A 20,131-nucleotide genomic window follows, 5' to 3' on the forward strand; every position below is an offset into this window, starting at 1 on the left:
TGCCGGCCGTGCCACGTGGGCCACCTTATGGGAATTCTGGACCACCTCATAGACATAATACAGTCTTGAAAGGTTTTCAATTTTTTTTTTCACTTCAAAAAAAAAAGGTTTTCAATTTTTTATTTATCAGAAGTGCCACGCCGTGCTCTCTATAATTTGGGGTCGTTTTCATTTATGGGCCCATCCACCATAAACCGAAACACTCATCACCCATGTTTTTTCTTTTTCCTAATTTATCCCACTTCTTATCTCAATTTCAGTATTGATTATTAATTGTTTGGTAAATTCAAAAAGTATTTTAAAAAAAATAAGAGAATACGAGAAAGAATAAAATGGATTTATTTTAACTATTTGGTTAATTTAAAAATATAATTTTATATTGTATAAATTAAATTGTCTCAGTCGGTAAAAAATATTATTATTTTTAAAAATCACGTTTCAAATATCAGCGACTACAAAGGTCATTAAATAATTATAATTAAACAATCAATAATATTTAGAATAGATACTACAATTACGTTATAGTTTAATTAATTTTTTAAATAATATATTGTTTTTTAGTCTCTTTCAAAGAAAACACTCAATTTAATCAATCCAATCCTTTATTAAACGAAGACCTCTAACACATAACAATTCAGTCTATTCTCTCCCCCTCTCTCTCTCTCTCTCTTAATTTTTTTTATTATTTCAAAATTTATAAATTTATGTCGACCTCTAAACAAATTTATGCCTTCAACCCTTGTCTGGTTTGCGGGGTTAAAACACCATGTGACAAATATTTTGGAAACTGATGATTTATACAGTGAAGAAACAAAATAAAAAAAAAATGTAATCAGACATTATATGATTTTTGTTCTGCTCAAATTCAACCAAAGATTGTTTCCATATTTTTTTGTTTGTGTTTTCCCCTCAAACATAAACAAGCGATGCAATATACACATAAACTTATTAAATTTTAAAAGAAGATTAGGATTTAGTTTGGATTGGGAGTGCATGGCAAAGGGTGGTGGCTTAGTTAATTGTTAAGGATAAAATAAGATGCTTTTATTAAACAAAATATAGTTTTTAAAAAAAATTAATAGGATTAACTACATGATTAATCACTTATGTTTGCTTTTCGTTCACTTTTCACCAATGATTTCAAAAAACATAATATACGATCACTTTCAATTTTATTTAGTTAAGATATGATCACTTTTGTTTTTTTTATCTAATTAAGATGTGGTCACCACAAGTTAATTGTTGTTAACACTTAACATGTTAGGTGATGTGGTATTTTAGTATAATCACACATTTATTTTATATTATTTACATTTTCTTTTAATTTAGTCACACTTTTAATAAATTAAAATAAATTTAATCTTTCAATCAAATGATGCAATGTCACTAGGGTCACATGTCATGTCATGTCATGTGTTACCATTCGGTTGGAGGACTAACTTTATTTTAATTTATTTTAATTTAATATATTTATTTTACACCAATCATGTAATAAAAATATATTTATAAAAATAAAATTAAAATAAAGTTAATTCTCCAACCGAATGATGACACGTGATACTATTTGATTAGAGGATTAAATTTATATTAGTTTATTAAAATTACGATTAAATTGATATAATATATAAATAATAGGGATCAAATGTATGATTATATATCAAAATATTTAATTATCGTATCACCTAATATGATAATAACAATAATTAATTTATAATGGTCATGTCTTAATTAAATAAATTCTAGAGTGATCATATATTTTAATTTTTGAAATAAATATAAAAAGATAAACAAAATATAAATATAAATGATTAATCACATAATTAATTTATATTAAAAATGTCTAATGATTTGACGGATGTAAGGATGTGGCAAGGGTGTAAAGATATTTCTCTCCCACCGTTGACACGTAAGATTAGAGGGTAAACTATACCATTGATTATTTAATTATGTATCCCTTTCACTTTTATCATTGATTTTTTAATTTTATCAATCAGATCACTTAACTATTTAATTATATTCAATCAGACCACTTAACTATTTAATTATGTTCAATAAAACCACTTACCATTAACAAATAATGGAACTACCGACGTAACAGTTAAAAAATTGACATAATTTAACATCTAGTCCTTATTATTTATATATTCTACCAAGTTGGTCCGAATTTAAATTTAATTTAATAAAGTAATCATTCAATCAGAAAGTGACACATATCAATATATGATTAAAGATTTTATTTATAAATTTTAATTTATTTAATTAAATTATTTTTTATCCAATCAGGAGGTGACACATGTCACCCCGAATGAAGTGAAAATAAAGGAGTCTAATTTTCACTCGTGGGGAATCAAACCAGCGTCAAAGGCAACAAGGAAAGATTTGGACACTTGAACCATAGGACCAAAGATTCTAAATGGTTTAAATTATGCCACAAATAGTATTTGTCCTTTAAAGGCTTGTTAGTGGTAAAATAAAATAGAAATAAAAGAAATAGAATTAGAATTAGAACCTACATAAATTATAAAATAAAATATCACATAAATAATTAGACAAACCTAATATTTTTCTAATTTTTATTTTTACTTTTTTATCATTAACAAGCTTTTAAAGTACAAATATTATTTGTTACATAATTTAAACCTTTGGGAACCTTTGGCCTAATGGTTCAAGCGCCCAAATCCTTTCTTATTGCCTTTGACATTGGTTTGATTCCCCTTATAGCAAATTAGACACCTTTATTTTCACTTAAGTTTGGGGTGACGTGTGTTTTTGGTCCATTTTTCTCTGCACTTTGCATGAAAATGAATTCAGTATCCGTAATTACTTTCTGTCCAGCTGAAAGACATTAGCTGAATTTATAAGCGGACTTCAATGCATGGGGAGAAGGAGACGATCATAAGTCATGTACAAGGTAGATCATCTCCATTATTACGTAGTGGTACATAAACACTACCTGGCTAAACGCTAACGCTATTTCATAATTCATATTCCTAACTGTAGTTAAGGGATTCAACCAAGTGAAAGTATTAATTAAAACCCCAAGTTTGTATGGGATTTCACTTCCCAAATTGGCTATATAAATGTGCTAATTACACAATTGTGAAGTGAAAGAGAAGTTCAGTTCTTTCTCCTCTATCTGATTTAATTAAAAAATAAAAAAAATACTAACAATTTAAATATTTACGACAAATAGTGCTTTGGTAGTATCAACTGGCAGAAAACAATTGTTACAATGGCGGCTTAACGAATTAATAATAATTTAGGGTAAACTTCATAAAGAGGTCATCAAGTTATTTTCAAGTATTTTTTAGATACTTATATTTTAAAATTATAAATGGGTATTAAAATTTAGGTTTTATTATATAAATGATCATTAATTTAGTGGGGATGATAATAACGATATCGCGGAGATCAACTATTTTTTATAAATGATAATTAATTTAATGGTGATTATAACATAAAGTATTATATGTTTTTATTTTTATTATTCTAAAAATAGGAATAAAAGAGTAATGAAAAGAAAAATAATAAAGTGAAAAAGAAAAAGAAAATAACATGTGGCACAAATACATTGTAAGATATGTCATCAATTGGAGAAATTATTTCATCCATCTGACTCATCACGTCATTCATTGTCTCAATGAATGACAACCGCAAATTTTAAAATAATTTTTAAATAGCCACATATTTTTATTGGCAGATCAGCGCAAAGGCGGGAATTGATTGTGATATATTCCTCATTAGGGTCGTTTTGAGTATGTTTCAGTCTTTTGGCCATAACTTTGGCTACAGGTGTCAGAATCGCGCATAAGACCACAATCCGGAAAGCTCTTTTCGACGCGCACGCTCTCCACATCGAGCTATGCTCCATATGACCTTTTTTTCAACCTCAAATTCTGTCGTTTTCCCCTCCGAATCGCTAGATTTAGATATTTTTTACTATTTATGGTAATATTTCGATTGTCAATTAGAAAGTCAATTTAAATCCGATTTAGGCCGGATTTTTTTGGAGATTGCTTATTTTATTTCGAATTTCAATTTAGAGTGATTTTCGGGATTTTCTATTTTTGGCAAAATTCGAATAAAGACGATTTTTGGCTATAACAGTCCAGCTTGTGGACTGATTTTGGGGATTGTTTGATTTATAATATTTTATTAAACCCTAGAGACTTTTTTTCTCTAGTTTTTTTTAGGCAAATTTTCTCTTGTGAATCATCTGTTGGAGCGCCTGCAGGATAATCACTATTCTGTCTGGCGTCATTTTTCCATCTATGTAAGACATCTAAATAATTAATAAAATGATTAATATAAGAATTTGATTGGAAGGGTGTTGATAATTTAAAATTTTAATTCATAATTTAAATATATTTTGTAGAATTAAATCTCTATATTGTGTCATACTTTAACTTGACTTATTTTCTTTTTCAATTTGAGGATAAAAAATTAACAAAAACTAGAGAAAGTTTAAAAAGTAAGAAAAAAGTTAAAATTTAAATTTAACTAATTAAACTTGATTAATATTATTGTTAATGTAATATATAAAATAATATAAAATTCAATATTTATTATTCTTAATTTGCAAATGAAGAAAATTTAAATAGTCTAATATAAAAGTCTTAAAAATAAATTTAAATGATTAATTTTTTTTAATAATTAATAGTATTTTGCTAGACATGGAATACCATATTATTTATTGTTAATAGTATAAAATTTACCTACTAACTATATCCTTTTTTTAAAAAAAAAAGGCTAACTTTTGTTTTTCTCCTCCTCTCTCTCTCTCCCTCTCCGGGAAAAAGCTGAGGCTATCATTACATGTTTTATTGAGCAAGAGAGATCAGTTTCTCTCGACCTCATTTTCCCCCATATATGTTTCATCTCCCCTTTTCAACAAGGGAAGACAGATAAAAAAAAGCACAAATGCAAAGAGCAACAAAGAGGTAAGAAAAGAAGAGAGAGAAAGAAAGAGACGACACAGATAAACAGTGAGAAAGAGAGAGAACAGAAAAGAAAGGAGGGAGGGAGTTGAAGAAGCTTACAGTACTACACAGAAAGAGAAAACGATGTCTATGAGCTTTACATGCTCTGCACCTAAGGTCTTCTTACATACTCTCATTTATATATATGAACATCAAAGCTCAGTTCATATCTTTCACTTAATAGCTACTGTTTGATCTCCTTTTTTCCTTCCCTTTCTGTATCTTTCTTTTTGTTTGATGATTTTTGGTATTGTTTATGATGAATAACACTAATTTCAAGGTGGGTGTTTATTTGTTTTTGTTTATGGGTTGCCGATTCGTAATTGAAGTGAACAAAGGTGAAGGGGAAGAAGAGTTTGAGGGTTGGTAGAAGGAGAGAAAATAAGCAAAGGAAATATATATATATATAGGATCATGAAGAAGATATCGATATGGGGATAGCTACATCACCGGTCGTCCCATCAATTATTTCTCAGCACTCCAAGAGTAATCATTCTGCAAATTCTATGTCCCAAGATTACCGCCAAGCATCTGGAATCTTCAGCTTCTCGAATGGTTTCGAGAGATCAGCCATGAGCCACCAACAGCAACACTTAGCCCAGCAGATCCGGAGAGATAAACTAAGAGTCCAAGGCTTTGAGGCGTCAACTATACCATTAGTAGGGCTCGAAGTGGAAGCATTGAATTCTCTTCCTGTTTATGAAGCCGAAGGTGTGTTATCTGACTTGTTCAACTTTCCTTCCGGTGTGACGGCCTCGGCCGAGTTATTAGACCAACATATGCTGCCTAATTATCGAGAAAACAGGCCTCCGGGTAATACCAACGAGTGGTTTAGCAATAGGCAAGGTGGTGTTGGGGGTTTGGGCCTGGTAGGTGAATCAAAGAGTCATGATAACCGTGACACTTTAGCAACTCAACAGCTACATCAGCCGTTTAATGCCGACTCCGCAGCTGCCATGAATCTTTTCATGATGAATCCGAAGCCAAGATCGCCATCCCCTCCATCAACTTCTAATACTTTCCATATGTTGCTTCCGAATTCATCTGCTTCTCTTCAAGCGTTTACTGTATCAGGTCCAGGAGGGGAGCCTTTCGATATAAGTACTGTTTGGGTTCCTAATGCTGCTCATGAAGGAGATAACACTGGTTCCCAACTCAACAACTCGAGTCAAATCGGAGGTGGCCTTTCACTTTCCTTATCATCTTCTTTGCAACGCTTGGAGGCTGCCAAAGCTGAAGAATTGAGGACGAGAAATAGTGGCTCACTGTTCTATAGTCAAGAAGCGGGATCTTCTGCTGCTGCTCAATTTCATTACAAGAATTTGGCCAGTCATCATCATCAGTCACTGCATTTGCAAGGTGGAGCGGGGAAAAACCAGCAAGTTCATGCCGGGTTCGGACCCTCGTTAATGGTCAATGCGTTGAGAAATTCAAAGTACGCCAAAGCTTCTCAAGAGTTACTGGAAGAATTCTGTAGTGTTGGGAGAGGCCAGTTCAAGAAGAACAAGTTTGGTAAAAACAACACAAACCCTAATTCTAATCCAGGAGGTGAAGGCGGTTCTTCTTCATCAACAAAAGATCCCCTCCCTGTATCAGCAGCTGATAGGAATGAACATCAAAGGAGGAAGGTCAAACTTTTAACCATGCTTGATGAGGCATGTAATCTCTTTTATCTTTCTCTATCTTTTCTCCCTTTCAAAGAACCAAAGACACAATCTTTTTATAATTCTTTCAAGCACAAGTAAGAAACTCCAGGCCGCCATTTTTAAAGAAAAAACCCAGATACACAACAAAGCCGGCTGGTGCAACAGAACTTCATAGGTCTAGTTGGTACTTAGTCAATTATGGTTTGGTAATAAGAATTTAAAAATCAGATAACTTGTTGGCAATCCTAATAAGCATGACATATTCGTTGCACCTTATTACGTATATATCAGAATAATAATTCTGTAGCTACTGTTACCTGAGATCCGTTTATAACAATCATAATAATATTAATATTGCAGGAAAAGACATTAATATTATAACTTGGTTGACTATGGATAAAGCAGTTGTTCTTTCCTTTTCCTTTCATTTTCTTATACTGTTTCTCTCTCGTTTACTCACACGATCCCATCAATTGGCCAAAGGATATTCTTTTTTTTTACCCCCACTTTCCGTTTAACAATCATTTCACTGTATAGGAAGCTTTGAATTCATGCATTGATTCCTTGACCTAGTCAAGTCAAAATGATTATTGGGGGTCGTTAAATTTCTGATATAACAGGTGGACCGGAGATACAACCATTACTGTGAACAAATGCAGACCGTGGTGAACTCGTTTGATCTGGCGATGGGTTTCGATGCAGCAGTGCCTTATACTGCACTCGCTAAGAAGGCAATGTCTAGGCATTTTAAGTGTTTGAAAGATGAGATATTAGCACAGCTGCAGCAAAGCTGTGAGGTACTGGGCGAGAAAGATGCTGCTGCAAACTCCGGCATAACAAAAGGAGAGACACCGAGATTGAAGATGTTGGAGCAAAGCTTAAGACACCAAAGAACATACCCTTTCCAGCAAATGGGGATGATGGAACAAGAAGCTTGGAGACCTCAAAGGGGCTTGCCTGAACGTTCTGTCTACATTTTGAGAGCTTGGCTTTTCGAGCATTTTCTTCACCCGTACGTGTTTGCTTTTGCTTTTACCTCTAGCACTAGTAATCTGCATCTTCCTAATATTTTTTAAAAGCTAAAAAGCTGGAACTTGAAACAACAATCTATCATAAGTATATTTAGTGTGCAGGGAAAAAACAATAGTGCAGGCTCTCCCTGGATGTTGCCAAAAGCTGGCTAATGACCTTCATTAATTTCCCTCTCAGCTTTCTTTCTTATGATAACCTTAGATGTTTATATATGTATAGCTTTACTTTGTGACTAACAGACCCAGGTATTAGTTAGCAACTTTATTCGGGCATAATTTCACAGAAATGACAGTCCTCTCTCTCTCTCTCTCTCTCTCTGTCAGTCTCTCTCTCTCTTTCAGATCATCTTGTCATAGTTCATGAACAAACAAAAAAACTTTTTTTTTTTTTTTACTACTGTAGTAATAAAGGAGGAGTGATATAAATGAAAATACTGAGAGATGCTGAAAGTAGCTGAAGAAAATAAAAAAGAAGCGGTGTTGCTGATGATGTTTCCTTGTCTTAGATTCTCGCGCCCATACAGGGAATGAAAGAAAAACAGGATAGGCTGCAATCACATCTGATGGATTATTGGCAACGACTCTGATGTCATTTTCTCTTCTCTTTCAGATACCCAAGCGATGCTGATAAGCTTCTGCTGGCTCGACAGACTGGTTTATCGAAAAATCAGGTTGGTTCTCGTAAATTTATAAATATATTCATTGACATAACATAAGAGCTTGCAATTAATGGTACCAAAAAAAAACCCAACACTACTTTGTAAGAACCAATAAAAGATAAGGAAAACCATAGGAAGGAACCATCAGTAGGTTCAGTAATTTTGCATGGATTTAGGTTTAATTTATTTGATTTTTCTACTCGACTGTTTTGAGAAATTTCTTTTGTTTTCCCCTTTAATTTTAGATTCAATTTTAGAAAATAATTATATATATAACGACATAGATTCTGGTTTCTGAAATAGAAAGACTTAAATACTGAATGGTGAAGGAACTTAGCAGGTTATTATTATTATTATTTATTATTTACTTAAAAGGGCATGCAGGGACAAAGTACACAAAGAGATGAGACATGAAAAAGTTTGCAGCTTTCCATTTCTCTCTCTATCTTCCATTTCTCTCTCTCTATCTTATTTACCCTTCCAAAAACACGATAAAGCCCCAAAGTAAAGAGCAGGAAAGTTTTTAACCTGCATTTTTTTTTACCAACACATTGTTATAGAATTCATTTACTTTTTAGCTACCTTTTACTTTGACGAATTCCATTATAGTTTCTTGCTCCGCAAACCATGATATAAATTAACAGTAATATACTTATTTCAGTTAGGTTTAAGTTAAAACTGCTATATATACTTTGCATGAAAGCCAAAATGAAAAAAAAAACATGCAAAGGTTTCGGGGTCATTAATAATCATGCCTGCTATTAGACAGTGCTCAAGTTTTCTTGGAGCATTGTGTAAGAACAGACATTATTGAGGTAAAATATAGCTAACAACATAATAAGCCCTGGGAATTTAATGAGATGAAAAAAATCAATGTTTTGCGTAATCTGCAGGTTTCAAATTGGTTCATAAATGCCAGGGTTAGGTTGTGGAAACCCATGGTGGAAGATATGTACCAACAAGAGATTAAAGAAGAGGATGAAGATGATAATGAGAGCAACAACAGCGACAATGCACAGAAATCGACGCCTTCAACAACAGCAGGCTTAGCAGCAGCATCAACGCCGTCAGCACCAGAAGCAGCAGGAGGCAAAAGATCCGAAATCAATGTCCTGGAAAACGACCCTTCACTCCTTGAAATCAATAGGCGACGCTCCTCGGTAATCCAAGCAAAACAGTGCATCCACCACAACAACAATATTATTACTGCTACTGGTCCTCCTCCTCCCACCGCCTTCAAGGCCACAACCACTGACGTGGCGCCACCCATTCCCCATGGTGGCAGCACCGGTTACGGGACCACCACCACCACCCATGGTAATAACACTGACATCGGTTCGACACTCATAAGGTTGGGGACCACGACTGGAGATGTCTCACTCACCTTAGGGCTCCGACATGCTGGAAACATGCCCGAGAAGAGTTCTTTCTCAGTTAGAGACTTTGAGGGCTGTTAATTAACTTCAAATACATATTCCATAGTAATAGCTATATTATAATTATTCTCTTAAAATACAAAACAACAATCAAATGTTCATTTTTATTTTTCTCACCCCATCTTTTTCTTCAATTCCATTAAGAAACAAAGAATGCATGACGATAAACGTAGCATCAAAGTTTGTTAGTTGTGTTCGACCTTATTATGAGTGTATAGCCGCAGCTTTTTTCACTTCTATATACGTGCTTTAGGGTTTTTGTTCATTATTGATGGCAAGAAACAAGCTAGTAATCAAACTAGCCCATACCACTTATTTTTCTTCATCATTGACGTCCAGTTCTGGCAATTCGAAACCCTTGAATACTATATCAACCGGATCGCTGTCGGTCTAAAAACTTATATTTTCATCCCTTTGCATGTTGGGCTTTTGTGGGTGGAAGCTGCTTCGGTAAACTTGGGACTAGATGCGAAGCCAACGCCGATGTCTAGGATATGCATTTCAGGCAGCCTGAGTTGATAATTTTTTTATTCGTCGAGTTTACTATAAGCTGATATTTGTTTATAATATTTTTAGTCAATTGACAATAGATATATATATTTTGTATGCATAAACACAAAATCTCTAAGTAGAACGACACTCCTTTTAACTACTAGCTGAATGGGTTCATAATAATATAATTTTTTAAACTTTAGAAGTATGAAAAATAAATTTAACCAAATATTAGTTACCGATGATGTAATTTACTCATGAAACAACTAATTAACTTGCAAAGAAACAAGTACTCCTTACCTAATATGTTGCTTTAGAGAAAATCATATAAATCAACATCTCTGCAGTTCAATTTTCTTAGAATTTCTAAGAATATGATTAATATTGTTTTTGATTATCTAAAAACACAAACTTTCACCCTTAAGCCAATATTAAATGTTTTTGACATTCATAATACATATATTCGAAATTTTTAATGCCCAGTATATTCTGGAAGCATATTTTTGCCAACTCAGCAAGTTGGTTAGTTAGCGAGTTGCTTAGCTCAGTAAGTTTGTTAGTAAGGTTTAACAAATTTGGAAGCAGTTGTTGTCATCTCTCTGTGTATAAAAGTTGGAGCTAATTGTAAGCATATCGAGCGTTTGTTAATAAAGTTCTTTTCAACATGATATATTTTACTGTTAATTTTGGGTCTATATTCTCTCCGTTGCTTTTCTGATTTGTGTTTTTGTTTCCTTTCTTCTTTGTTATTTGTTTTGCTCCTTGTTCCAACCCTTCTTTCTTCCTGATCGATCTCGTCTTACCTTTTGATTCAATGGCTACGGGTGATATTGGTCAGCATCTTGATCTCGAAGAATTCTCGCGGGGTGGCCGGTCGTTCACTAACAAGAGAATCAATATTGTTCTTGATGAAATGAATTTCTTGTTGTGGAAACAACAAGTGCTTTTAACCATTCGGAGTCACCGGTTGGAGAGACTGCTCATTGGAGGTCTGCAATCGCGCCGGAGAAGATCTACAATGCTGAAGGCAATATGGTTGTTAATGAAGACTACGAGATTTTTGTTGCACAAGATAGTGCATTAACGTCGTGGTTGCTTTCCACCATTAGTGACCAGCTTCTTCCTCAGTTTTTAGGGGCAGAGACAACAGTTGATGTTTGGTCTACAATACTCGAGTTAGATACCGACATCATTTTGATAAAAACTTCCCAGCGGTGTTGGCTACCAAAGACGATTTTGTTGTTGTGCATGTCGGTACATGTGATATTGGAAATGAATGCTTTACGTGAAATGGTAACAATCGAGCGCAAGTTCATGTTTCTTCTTCAAGTTAGGATAAATGGGTTGTAGACTCTGGCGCCGCACATCATGTCACTCCCGATTCTTTAAAGGCGGCGAATAGCTCGGACTACACTAATCCCGGTAAGTTGGTTGTAGATAATGGATATAACCTAGATATTTACAAGACTGAATGTACTATTCTTAACACACAAACTCATGCTTTGTTTCTTCATATTTTCCTTCATGTTCCTATTGTTACTAAGAATCTCCTTTCCGTATCTAAGTTTGCTAGAGATAATGATGTCTAATTTGAGTTCCTTGTATCGAAGTGCTTGGTTAAAGATGAAGGCACCAGAGATGTTCTACTTCAAGGGCACCAGGGCCGGCCCTGAGCCCAGGCGTAGGGGGCGACCGCCTAGGGCCCATTCTTGGAAGGGGCCCATTCTTGAAAGTCGATACAAGATACAAACTCAGATTTTTTTTATCTTTTACCCTAGAAGATATGTAAAAAGAAATGGATATAAATATTCTAAAGCATTTGTAAAACATGGTCCCCATTTCTTTAATAAGCACTAAAAGTTGATGGCAATTGCATTCACGTGATTGTACAATTTTTCTTACAATTCAATTATAAAATAGGGCCCCCATTTATTTAATAAGCACTATGGCAGACATGAACGGTACAATTTCTTACAATTCAATTATAAAATAGGCCCCCATTTATTTAATAAGTACTATGGCAGACATGAACGTTATTGTACCATTTTTCTTACCATTTAATTATAAAATGTGGCCCCATTTCTTTAATAAGCACTAAAAGTCGTTTTACTCTCCCCATTTCTCTCTGCAACTCACATCCGCCTTCTCCAAAACCTTCAACATCTCACCGGCCACCACTCTATTTACCTTCAGCATCAAAGCCTACAACATCCTAAACACTCCGATCTATTTACCTTAATCCAAATCAAAATTGAAAATCACATAAATAAGGCCAAAACGCCCTTAACCGAGACCTGAATTTTGGTTTCTGTTGCTCCGATGAACCCAAACTTCGATGGCCGATGGGAAGCTCCGATGAACCTGACTTCGATGGGAAGCTCCGATGACTCACAAGTAACGCTTTCCCCTTTCTCTTTGACTCTATTTTGCTTTATAAATTTTTGTTTTTATTGTTGTATTCGAAATAAAAAAACGAATGGATAAAGACTCTTGTATTGTTGATTTCTGGTTTGTGTGTTGCTTCAAAAATTAAAGAAAATGTTTGGTATTCTCTGATTCTCTTGAATGAAGGGGAAAAAAATAAATTATGATTTGTCTAGTAAAGTTTTGGCATATATTTCTGGTTTTAAATTATGATTTGTCTGTGTAGTAAACTTTTGTTATAACTTAAATGTTTAAAAGGATGAATCGATGATTGATACAATTTTTCTAAGGCTCTGTTTACTTGATGTTTTTTGATGTTTTATTTGGGTGTTCATGTTATAACTATTAATATTTATGTCAACAGTGTCAATTATCAAATTGGGAATTTGGCTGCAATTGTTACAATTCTAATTGAAGAATCCAGGTGCAATTGTTTCTTATACTTATTTATTAGAATTGGTTTGTGTTTGACTCTTTGATGAGATGTTGCCTAAAATCATTTGTTTGGAAGTGAAAAAAGAAAAAAGAAAGCGAGATGAGGAGTTAAAAAAGTCACAAAAAGGTGCTCTTGATAAATTTGTGTTTAAAAATGTTGATTCTCATGAAACTTTGAATCAATCAACTGAAATTGCATATTGAAAATTCTGGAAATTCTGAAAATGTGAATGATCCAATTGACTTTAATGATGTGCCAATTGATGAAAATGTTGTAAATTTAGGCATTGGTGAAGAAACACTTCTCATTTGAATATATATGATCCTATAAATTGGGAGAATCTTGACAATAATGCGAGGGATATATTAGTTGAAAAAGGGCCCATAAGAGAAATGGATCTTGAATTTCCTGTTGATAAATTATAGACATTTCTCATATGCATGTTATTCTAGAAAGTTGAGCAATGGTGAGACTAGTGATAGAAAATGGTTAGTTTATTCTAAAAATGTTGACAAAATATATTGTTTTGTTGCAAGTTGTTCAAATCGATTAGTAATGAAAGTTTGTTAGCAAATGATGGCTTAAGTGATTGGAAAACATATTAGCCAAAGACTTAAACAACATGAAAATAGTGTTGAACATATGACTAATATGAACACTTGGAATGAATTGAGAGTTAGATTGAATAAAAATCAAACAATCGATAAAAATTGCAAGAAAGATTATGAAAGAGAAAGAGCGTTGGGACAAGTGTTACAAAGAATATTCTCAGTTGTGAAATGTCTTGCTAAAAATAATCTTGCATTTCGAGGATCCAATGAAAAAATATATCAAGATAACAATGGTAATTTTCTAGGATTGATTGAAATGATTGCAGAGTTTGATGTAATTATGCAAGATCATGTTAGACGCATTCAGGATCGTGAAATTCATTATCATTATCTTGGACATAAAATTCAAAATGAGTTCATTCCCTTTGTCTCAAAGTGTGAAAAATTCTATCATTAAGATTAAAGAGGCTAAATACTTTTCCATTCTTGATTGTACGCCTGATGTGAGCCATCAAGAACAAATGACCTCATAGTTTGATGTGTTAATATATTAAATAACAAAGTTAAAATTGAGGAGTTCTTTTTGGAGTTCTAAAAGTGGATGATACATATGGATTAGGACTCTTTAATGAACTGCAAAATGTTTTGAAGTCTCTTGATCTTAATGTTGATGATGTGAGGGGACAAGGTTATGATAACGGTTCTAATATGAAAGGAAAGCACCAAGGTGTTCAAAAAAGATTTCTTGAAATTAATCCAAAAGCATTATACATGCCTTGTGCTTGTCATAGTTTAAATCTCACTCTTGGTGATATGGCACATTCTTGTGTTAAGCTATTTCTTTTTTGGAGTTTTACAACGCATATATGCATGTTTTCGGGTTCTACAAAGAGATGGAAAATTTACTTGATAATGTTCCTGGATTAACTGTGAAATATTTATCAAATACTCGATGGAGAGTCGAATTAAAAGTGTCAAAGCTATTAGATTTCAATGTCCCCAATAAGATTGGCTTTTGTGAATTATGAATCTTGTGAAAATGATGCAAATTCAAAAGTGAAGCTGAAAGTTTGGTGAATGCACTCTCAAGTTTTGAGTTTTTGCTTGGTGTTGTGATTTGGTATGACATTTTATTTTCTGTTAATATGGTAAGCAAGAAATTACAATCTAAGTCTATGTGCATTGATACTACCATAAGGCAACTAGAAGGTGTGATGTCCTACTTTGAAAAATATAGAGATGAAGGCTTTACAACTAGTATGAATGTAGCTAAAAGTCTTGCACTTGAAATGGATGTGGAGCCTATCTTTCCCGCAAAAACGTCGTGTGATTAGGAAGAATTTTTTGGAGAGAATAATGAGAATAACGAAGTTGAATCGCCTGAGAAGTCATTTAGAGTCAATTATTTTTGGTTGTGGTAGATATGGCAATTACTTCTTCGAAGAATAGATTTGAGCAATTGAAGACATTTGAAAGTATTTTGGATTTTATATGATTCAAATAAGTTAAAGTCATTAGATGATAATGAGTTGAAATAATGTTGTGCTCATTTTCATTCTACCTTTTCTCATGGCAATTCATCAGATGTTGATTTAGATGATCTTTTCTCTGAATTAAAAGTCTTACAAATGACTTTGCCGACAGAATTGTTATCCGCTACTGAAATTCTTAAGTTTGTCAATTCTGCAGATTGTTATCCGAATGCTTCAATTGCTTATAGGATTTTATTAACTGTGCCTTTGACCGTAGCTTCAGCCGAAAGAAGTTTCTCAAAGCTTAAATTAATAAAAACGTACTTGAGGTCATCAATGTCACAAGAAAGGTTGAATGGTTTAGCAACATTAACTATTGAGAATGAGATGATAGGAAACATTGATGTTGATGTTATTATCAATGACTTTGCATCTCAAAATGCTAGAAGAAACCGTTTCTTATGAGAATTTGTGTATGTTGTTTTGTAGGTGAGAGGCGTCAATTTTCGATTGAGAGAAACGATTATAAGAGATGATTGAAGACATAATAGGAGTAAATTGAGTGAAAATTATGATGTCTCTTTATATATTTGGTAAAATAATATTGGTTAATGTAATAGAATCTACTCGTATAATTTTTAATGAAAAAATTTGTTTGACATTTACCGAAATTTATTCTTGAAATTTAAGTTATTTTTTTAAGGGCCCGTATCTCTTATTTTGCCTAGGGCCCTTAAAATGTCAGGACCGGCCCTGAAGGGCACGAAGGTAAGTGGTTTGTATCGGTTTGTTTGAACGAGGTGGTGAAGGTTTTGACAGAAGTTGTGGCCGAATAGAAATAAATGTAGCTAGTAGCACTAAAGAGGCTTATGATCTTTGGCATATTATTAGCCTTGGGCACACTGCTCATGTATCTCTTGTGCAAGCCTGCAAGTAGATTGGTGTTATGTTTCCTTCTCAGCATATAAAGTTATTGACGGTTTGTGTATCCCTTGTAGAATGAGCAAAATCCATAAAATTCCTTTCAATGAAATCTACTATTTACAATACTCCTTTTCAATTTATGTTTACTGACTTATAGGGGTCATCTCATGTTGCATCAAATGAACTCTATTATTATGTGTAGTTCGTAAATGCCAGTTCTCGACATTGGTGGTTGTATCTACTTAAGACAAAGAGCCAAGCTCTACAACCATTTTGAATGTTTAAAGAAATGGTTAAGACTCAGTTTAATATAGTAATCAAAGAAATACAAAGCGACTGGGGTGGTGAGTTTCGACCATTGTCTTCGATGTTGGCTAGTATGAGAATCAACCACTATTCTATCTTGTCCTCACACGTATGAGCAGACGACATCATCGAACGAAAACATCGACATATTATCGAACTAGAGCTTGTTTTGATGGTTCAAGCATCCCCGCTGTTCAGGTTTTGGTCCTATACAGTTTGTACATCAGTGCATCTTATAAACCATCTCGAACCCCTCTCAGGTGTTGCAAAGTCAGCAATGCTACGACCACTGTTTTCATATTTATGGCCATATCAGAATCATAAGTTGAGCTACAGATCTGAATCGTGCACATTCTTGAGATATAGTCCTCAACACAAGGGCTATCAATGCATCGCACAGAATGGTAGAATATACGTGTCTAGACATGTAATTTTTTATGATAAATGTTTCCCATTTTCAGGTGAAAGAAAGCAAGCAAATCCGGTTTATGACACTGGCCAAAGTTCTTGTAGAGTGCATGTTGTGTTGCCTGTCGTTGACGGTGCACAAAGAGTGTGCATGAAGTCCTTCACGTTGCAAAATAATCAAGAAACAACTAATGTATACCTACGTGATTCTAGCCTGAATCCTCTTAATCCTCAAGATCTAGTGATGGGTCATACTATTACCCTATGATGTCGACAACGGTCAACAAATTAACCATGGCCAACAAAGTGCTATGACTCGTATCAGTCATTGTTTGCCAGGAATAAGTGATGAACAACACGTAGTCAGTGAAATGTTTGACATTCAAGGTCGGTCTGAACATACTTTTAGTGATGATGGACAGGCAAGTCACATGTTTATGTTGCGGAATACGGTTATCTGATAGAGTAAAATCGTAACTGATAATTTGATAAAATAAAAATAAAGATAAATAAGATACAAATTTTACGTGGAAAACTCCTAAATAATATAGGGTAAAAACCACGGGCAAAGGTAGAATAATTTCACTATGTGAAAATATGAATTACAACTTCTCTCGATCTACCAAGGAGAAAAACAATAACAATTATCTCTTGATAAAAAAGAGAAAACAACTCTCAAGAAACTCTCTAAATTCTCTAGTATCGAAAGAAAGCTAGAATGATTTGGGATGATTTTGAAGCTAAATGGGTTAGGGTATTTATAGTTGAAGCTTAAAGACTAATCTTGTAAATACCCTAAAGTACAAGGACTAAATGTGTAATTATTCCATTACCCAATTTCAACAAATGTTGCACTGAATGTTGACAATTTCTGCAACCCAAACTTTTTTGTGCTTTCGGTGCCTACCATTGACTTTCAATAATCTCTCACTTGAAGATTTGATTGGAACAATCATATCTTCACACCATTCTTTCTACCTTTTGCCTTCATGTTGCTTACGTTTCTGATAGGCCACAAGAGGATTGACACCAGGTAAATTTATCAGCATTGATTGCCTTCGTCATGAAATCTGATATATTGTCTTTGGTATGGATCTTCTGCATATCTATCGTCTCTTCTTCCACCTTTTCAGAAATGAAATGATATTGAACTCGTATGTGTTTTTTCCTTGAATGAAATGCTAGATTCCTTGCTAGATGCAAGACGCTTTGACTGTTACAAAACAGAGAGACATACTCTTGATTATGTCCAAGCTCCTCCAATAACATCTTCAACCAAATTGATTCATTACTGGCTTGTGTAGCTGCTACATATTCTGCCTCTGTTGTGGATGTAGCCACAACTGACTGTAATTTTGAAACCTAACTTACAGCTCCACCAACAATTTTGAACACATATCTTGTAGTAGATTTGTTTTTATCCAAATCCCCTGCATAGTCAGAAATTACATACCCATTGATTAGTAAGTTTGATCATCTGTAATATAATGCAATATTTGAGGTCCCTTTGATGTATCTCAGGATCATCTTTACTGTATTCCAATGCTCTTTGCATGGATTCTCCATGTACCGACTAACCACTCCCACTTCTTGTGCAATGTCTGGTCTTGTGCATATCATAGAGAACATTAAACTTCCCACTGCTGATGCATACGGTACTCGAGACATCTTCATCATCTCTTCTTCACTGTTGGGACTCATACTGGAGGATAATTTGAAGTTAATAGAAAGAGGGGTAGAAATTGGCTTACAATCTTGCATGTTGAATTGTGACAAGATATTCTTCAAGTAATTCTTTTGTGAAAGCCAAATCTTACTATTACTTCTGTCTCGGTGAATTTGCATCCCTAGAATTTTGTTTGTTGATCCCAAGTTCTTTATTTCAAATTCCCTAGCCAGTTGTGCCTTCAATTCTTCAATATGATCTTTGTTGGGTCCTGCAACCAACATGTCATCCACATACAACAACAATATAACAAAATCGTTATCAATAAACCTCTTGAAATAAGTAAAAGGTTCTGTGTTAAGTCTGTTGTATCATAGGCACATAATGAAGAAATCAAATCTCTTATACTAACACATCGGCGCCTGGTTTAGACCGTACAGAGATTCGTTCAACCTGCAAACCAAGTTCTTCTTTTCTTTTTCTTCAAAACCTTCAGGCTGGAGCATATAAATCTCTTCTTCAAGATTTCCATGAAGAAAAGATGTTTTAACATCTAGCTGCTCTAGATGTAAATTCAATGTAGCACACATTGTAAAGACTACTTGAGCTGTTGTTAGTTGAACCACATGAGAAAATATTTCATTGAAATCAATACCTTCTTTTTGAGCATATCCTTTGACCAGCAGTCTTGCACAATATCTCTCAACTTGATCGTCACCATTTCGCTTGATTTTGAAGACCCATTTGTTACCAATTAGCTTCCTTCCTTGTGATAGTGGCACAAAGTCCCATGTATTATTTTTTTGAAGGGATTTAATTTCTTCTTGCATCGCCATCATCCACAGTGAAGCATCTGAGTTGTTTATTACCTACTGGTATGTTGATGGCTTACCGTCCTCTGTTAAAAGGCAGTATGCAATATTTCATTCTATAACATAATCTGAGTGCCAATTGAGACGTCTTCTCACACGATCTGATTGATAAGTTGTTGGAGCTTTAGAACTCTCTGATTCTTGTTCATCATGTGATGGTTCTGCTTTAGAAGAATCTCCTTGTTCAGACTCCTTTTCCACATGTATTTGTGTAGTCTCTGACTTTTCAGAGCTATCATCGTCTTCTTTTCTTTGTAGCTTATCTTCTACAAAGATAACATCCCTGCTGATGATCACTTTGTGGGCAGTAGGATCCCACAAGCGATACCCCTTTACTCCATCAACATACCCCAAGAATTTGCATTTCATGGATTTTGGATCCAACTTTGAAATTTATTGGGAGTTGTACATCACGTACACGATACTTCCAAATACATGGAGGTTTGAATAATCAGCTGGTTTACCAGTCCACATCTCCATTGGTGTCTTAAGCTATATTACAGTTGATGGAGCTCGATTCACCAAATAACAGAAGATATTGATTTATTCTGCCCAAAATGATTTTTCTAGGCCTGCATCCCTCAACATTGCTCTTGTTCTTTCTAACAAGGTTATGTTCATTCGCTCTGCCACTCCATTTTGTTGAGGAGTGTTCGCCACTGTGAACTGTCTATTGATGCATTCTTTCATGCAAAAGTCATCAAATTCTTCAATTGTGTATTCTCCTCCATTATCTGTTCTGAAACACTTGATCTTATTTTCATAATCAAGTTCCACCCGCACTTTGAAGTTTTTGAAAGTTGAAAACACTTCTGACTTCTTCTTAATA

The 20,131-nt window shown here is 34.1% G+C and overlaps 1 protein-coding gene across 1 annotated transcript; it reads left to right on the top strand.

Moving 5' to 3' along the window:
• Positions 1-4,775: 4,775 nt before the first annotated feature.
• On the top strand, positions 4,776-9,988 carry LOC120152423 (BEL1-like homeodomain protein 4). Its single transcript, XM_039164642.1, has 5 exons — positions 4,776-5,096; positions 5,309-6,634; positions 7,246-7,637; positions 8,267-8,327; positions 9,209-9,988. The coding sequence occupies exons 2-5, from the start codon at positions 5,411-5,413 to the stop codon at positions 9,770-9,772; spliced, it is 2,241 nt and encodes a 746-aa protein (XP_039020573.1). The 5' UTR covers positions 4,776-5,096; positions 5,309-5,410; the 3' UTR covers positions 9,773-9,988.
• Positions 9,989-20,131: the final 10,143 nt, after the last annotated feature.

Source organism: Hibiscus syriacus, unplaced genomic scaffold (genome assembly GCF_006381635.1).
Source record: "Hibiscus syriacus cultivar Baekdansim isolate YM2019G1 unplaced genomic scaffold, ASM638163v2 tig00111088_pilon, whole genome shotgun sequence".
NCBI classification, from domain to species: Eukaryota; Viridiplantae; Streptophyta; class Magnoliopsida; order Malvales; family Malvaceae; genus Hibiscus; species Hibiscus syriacus.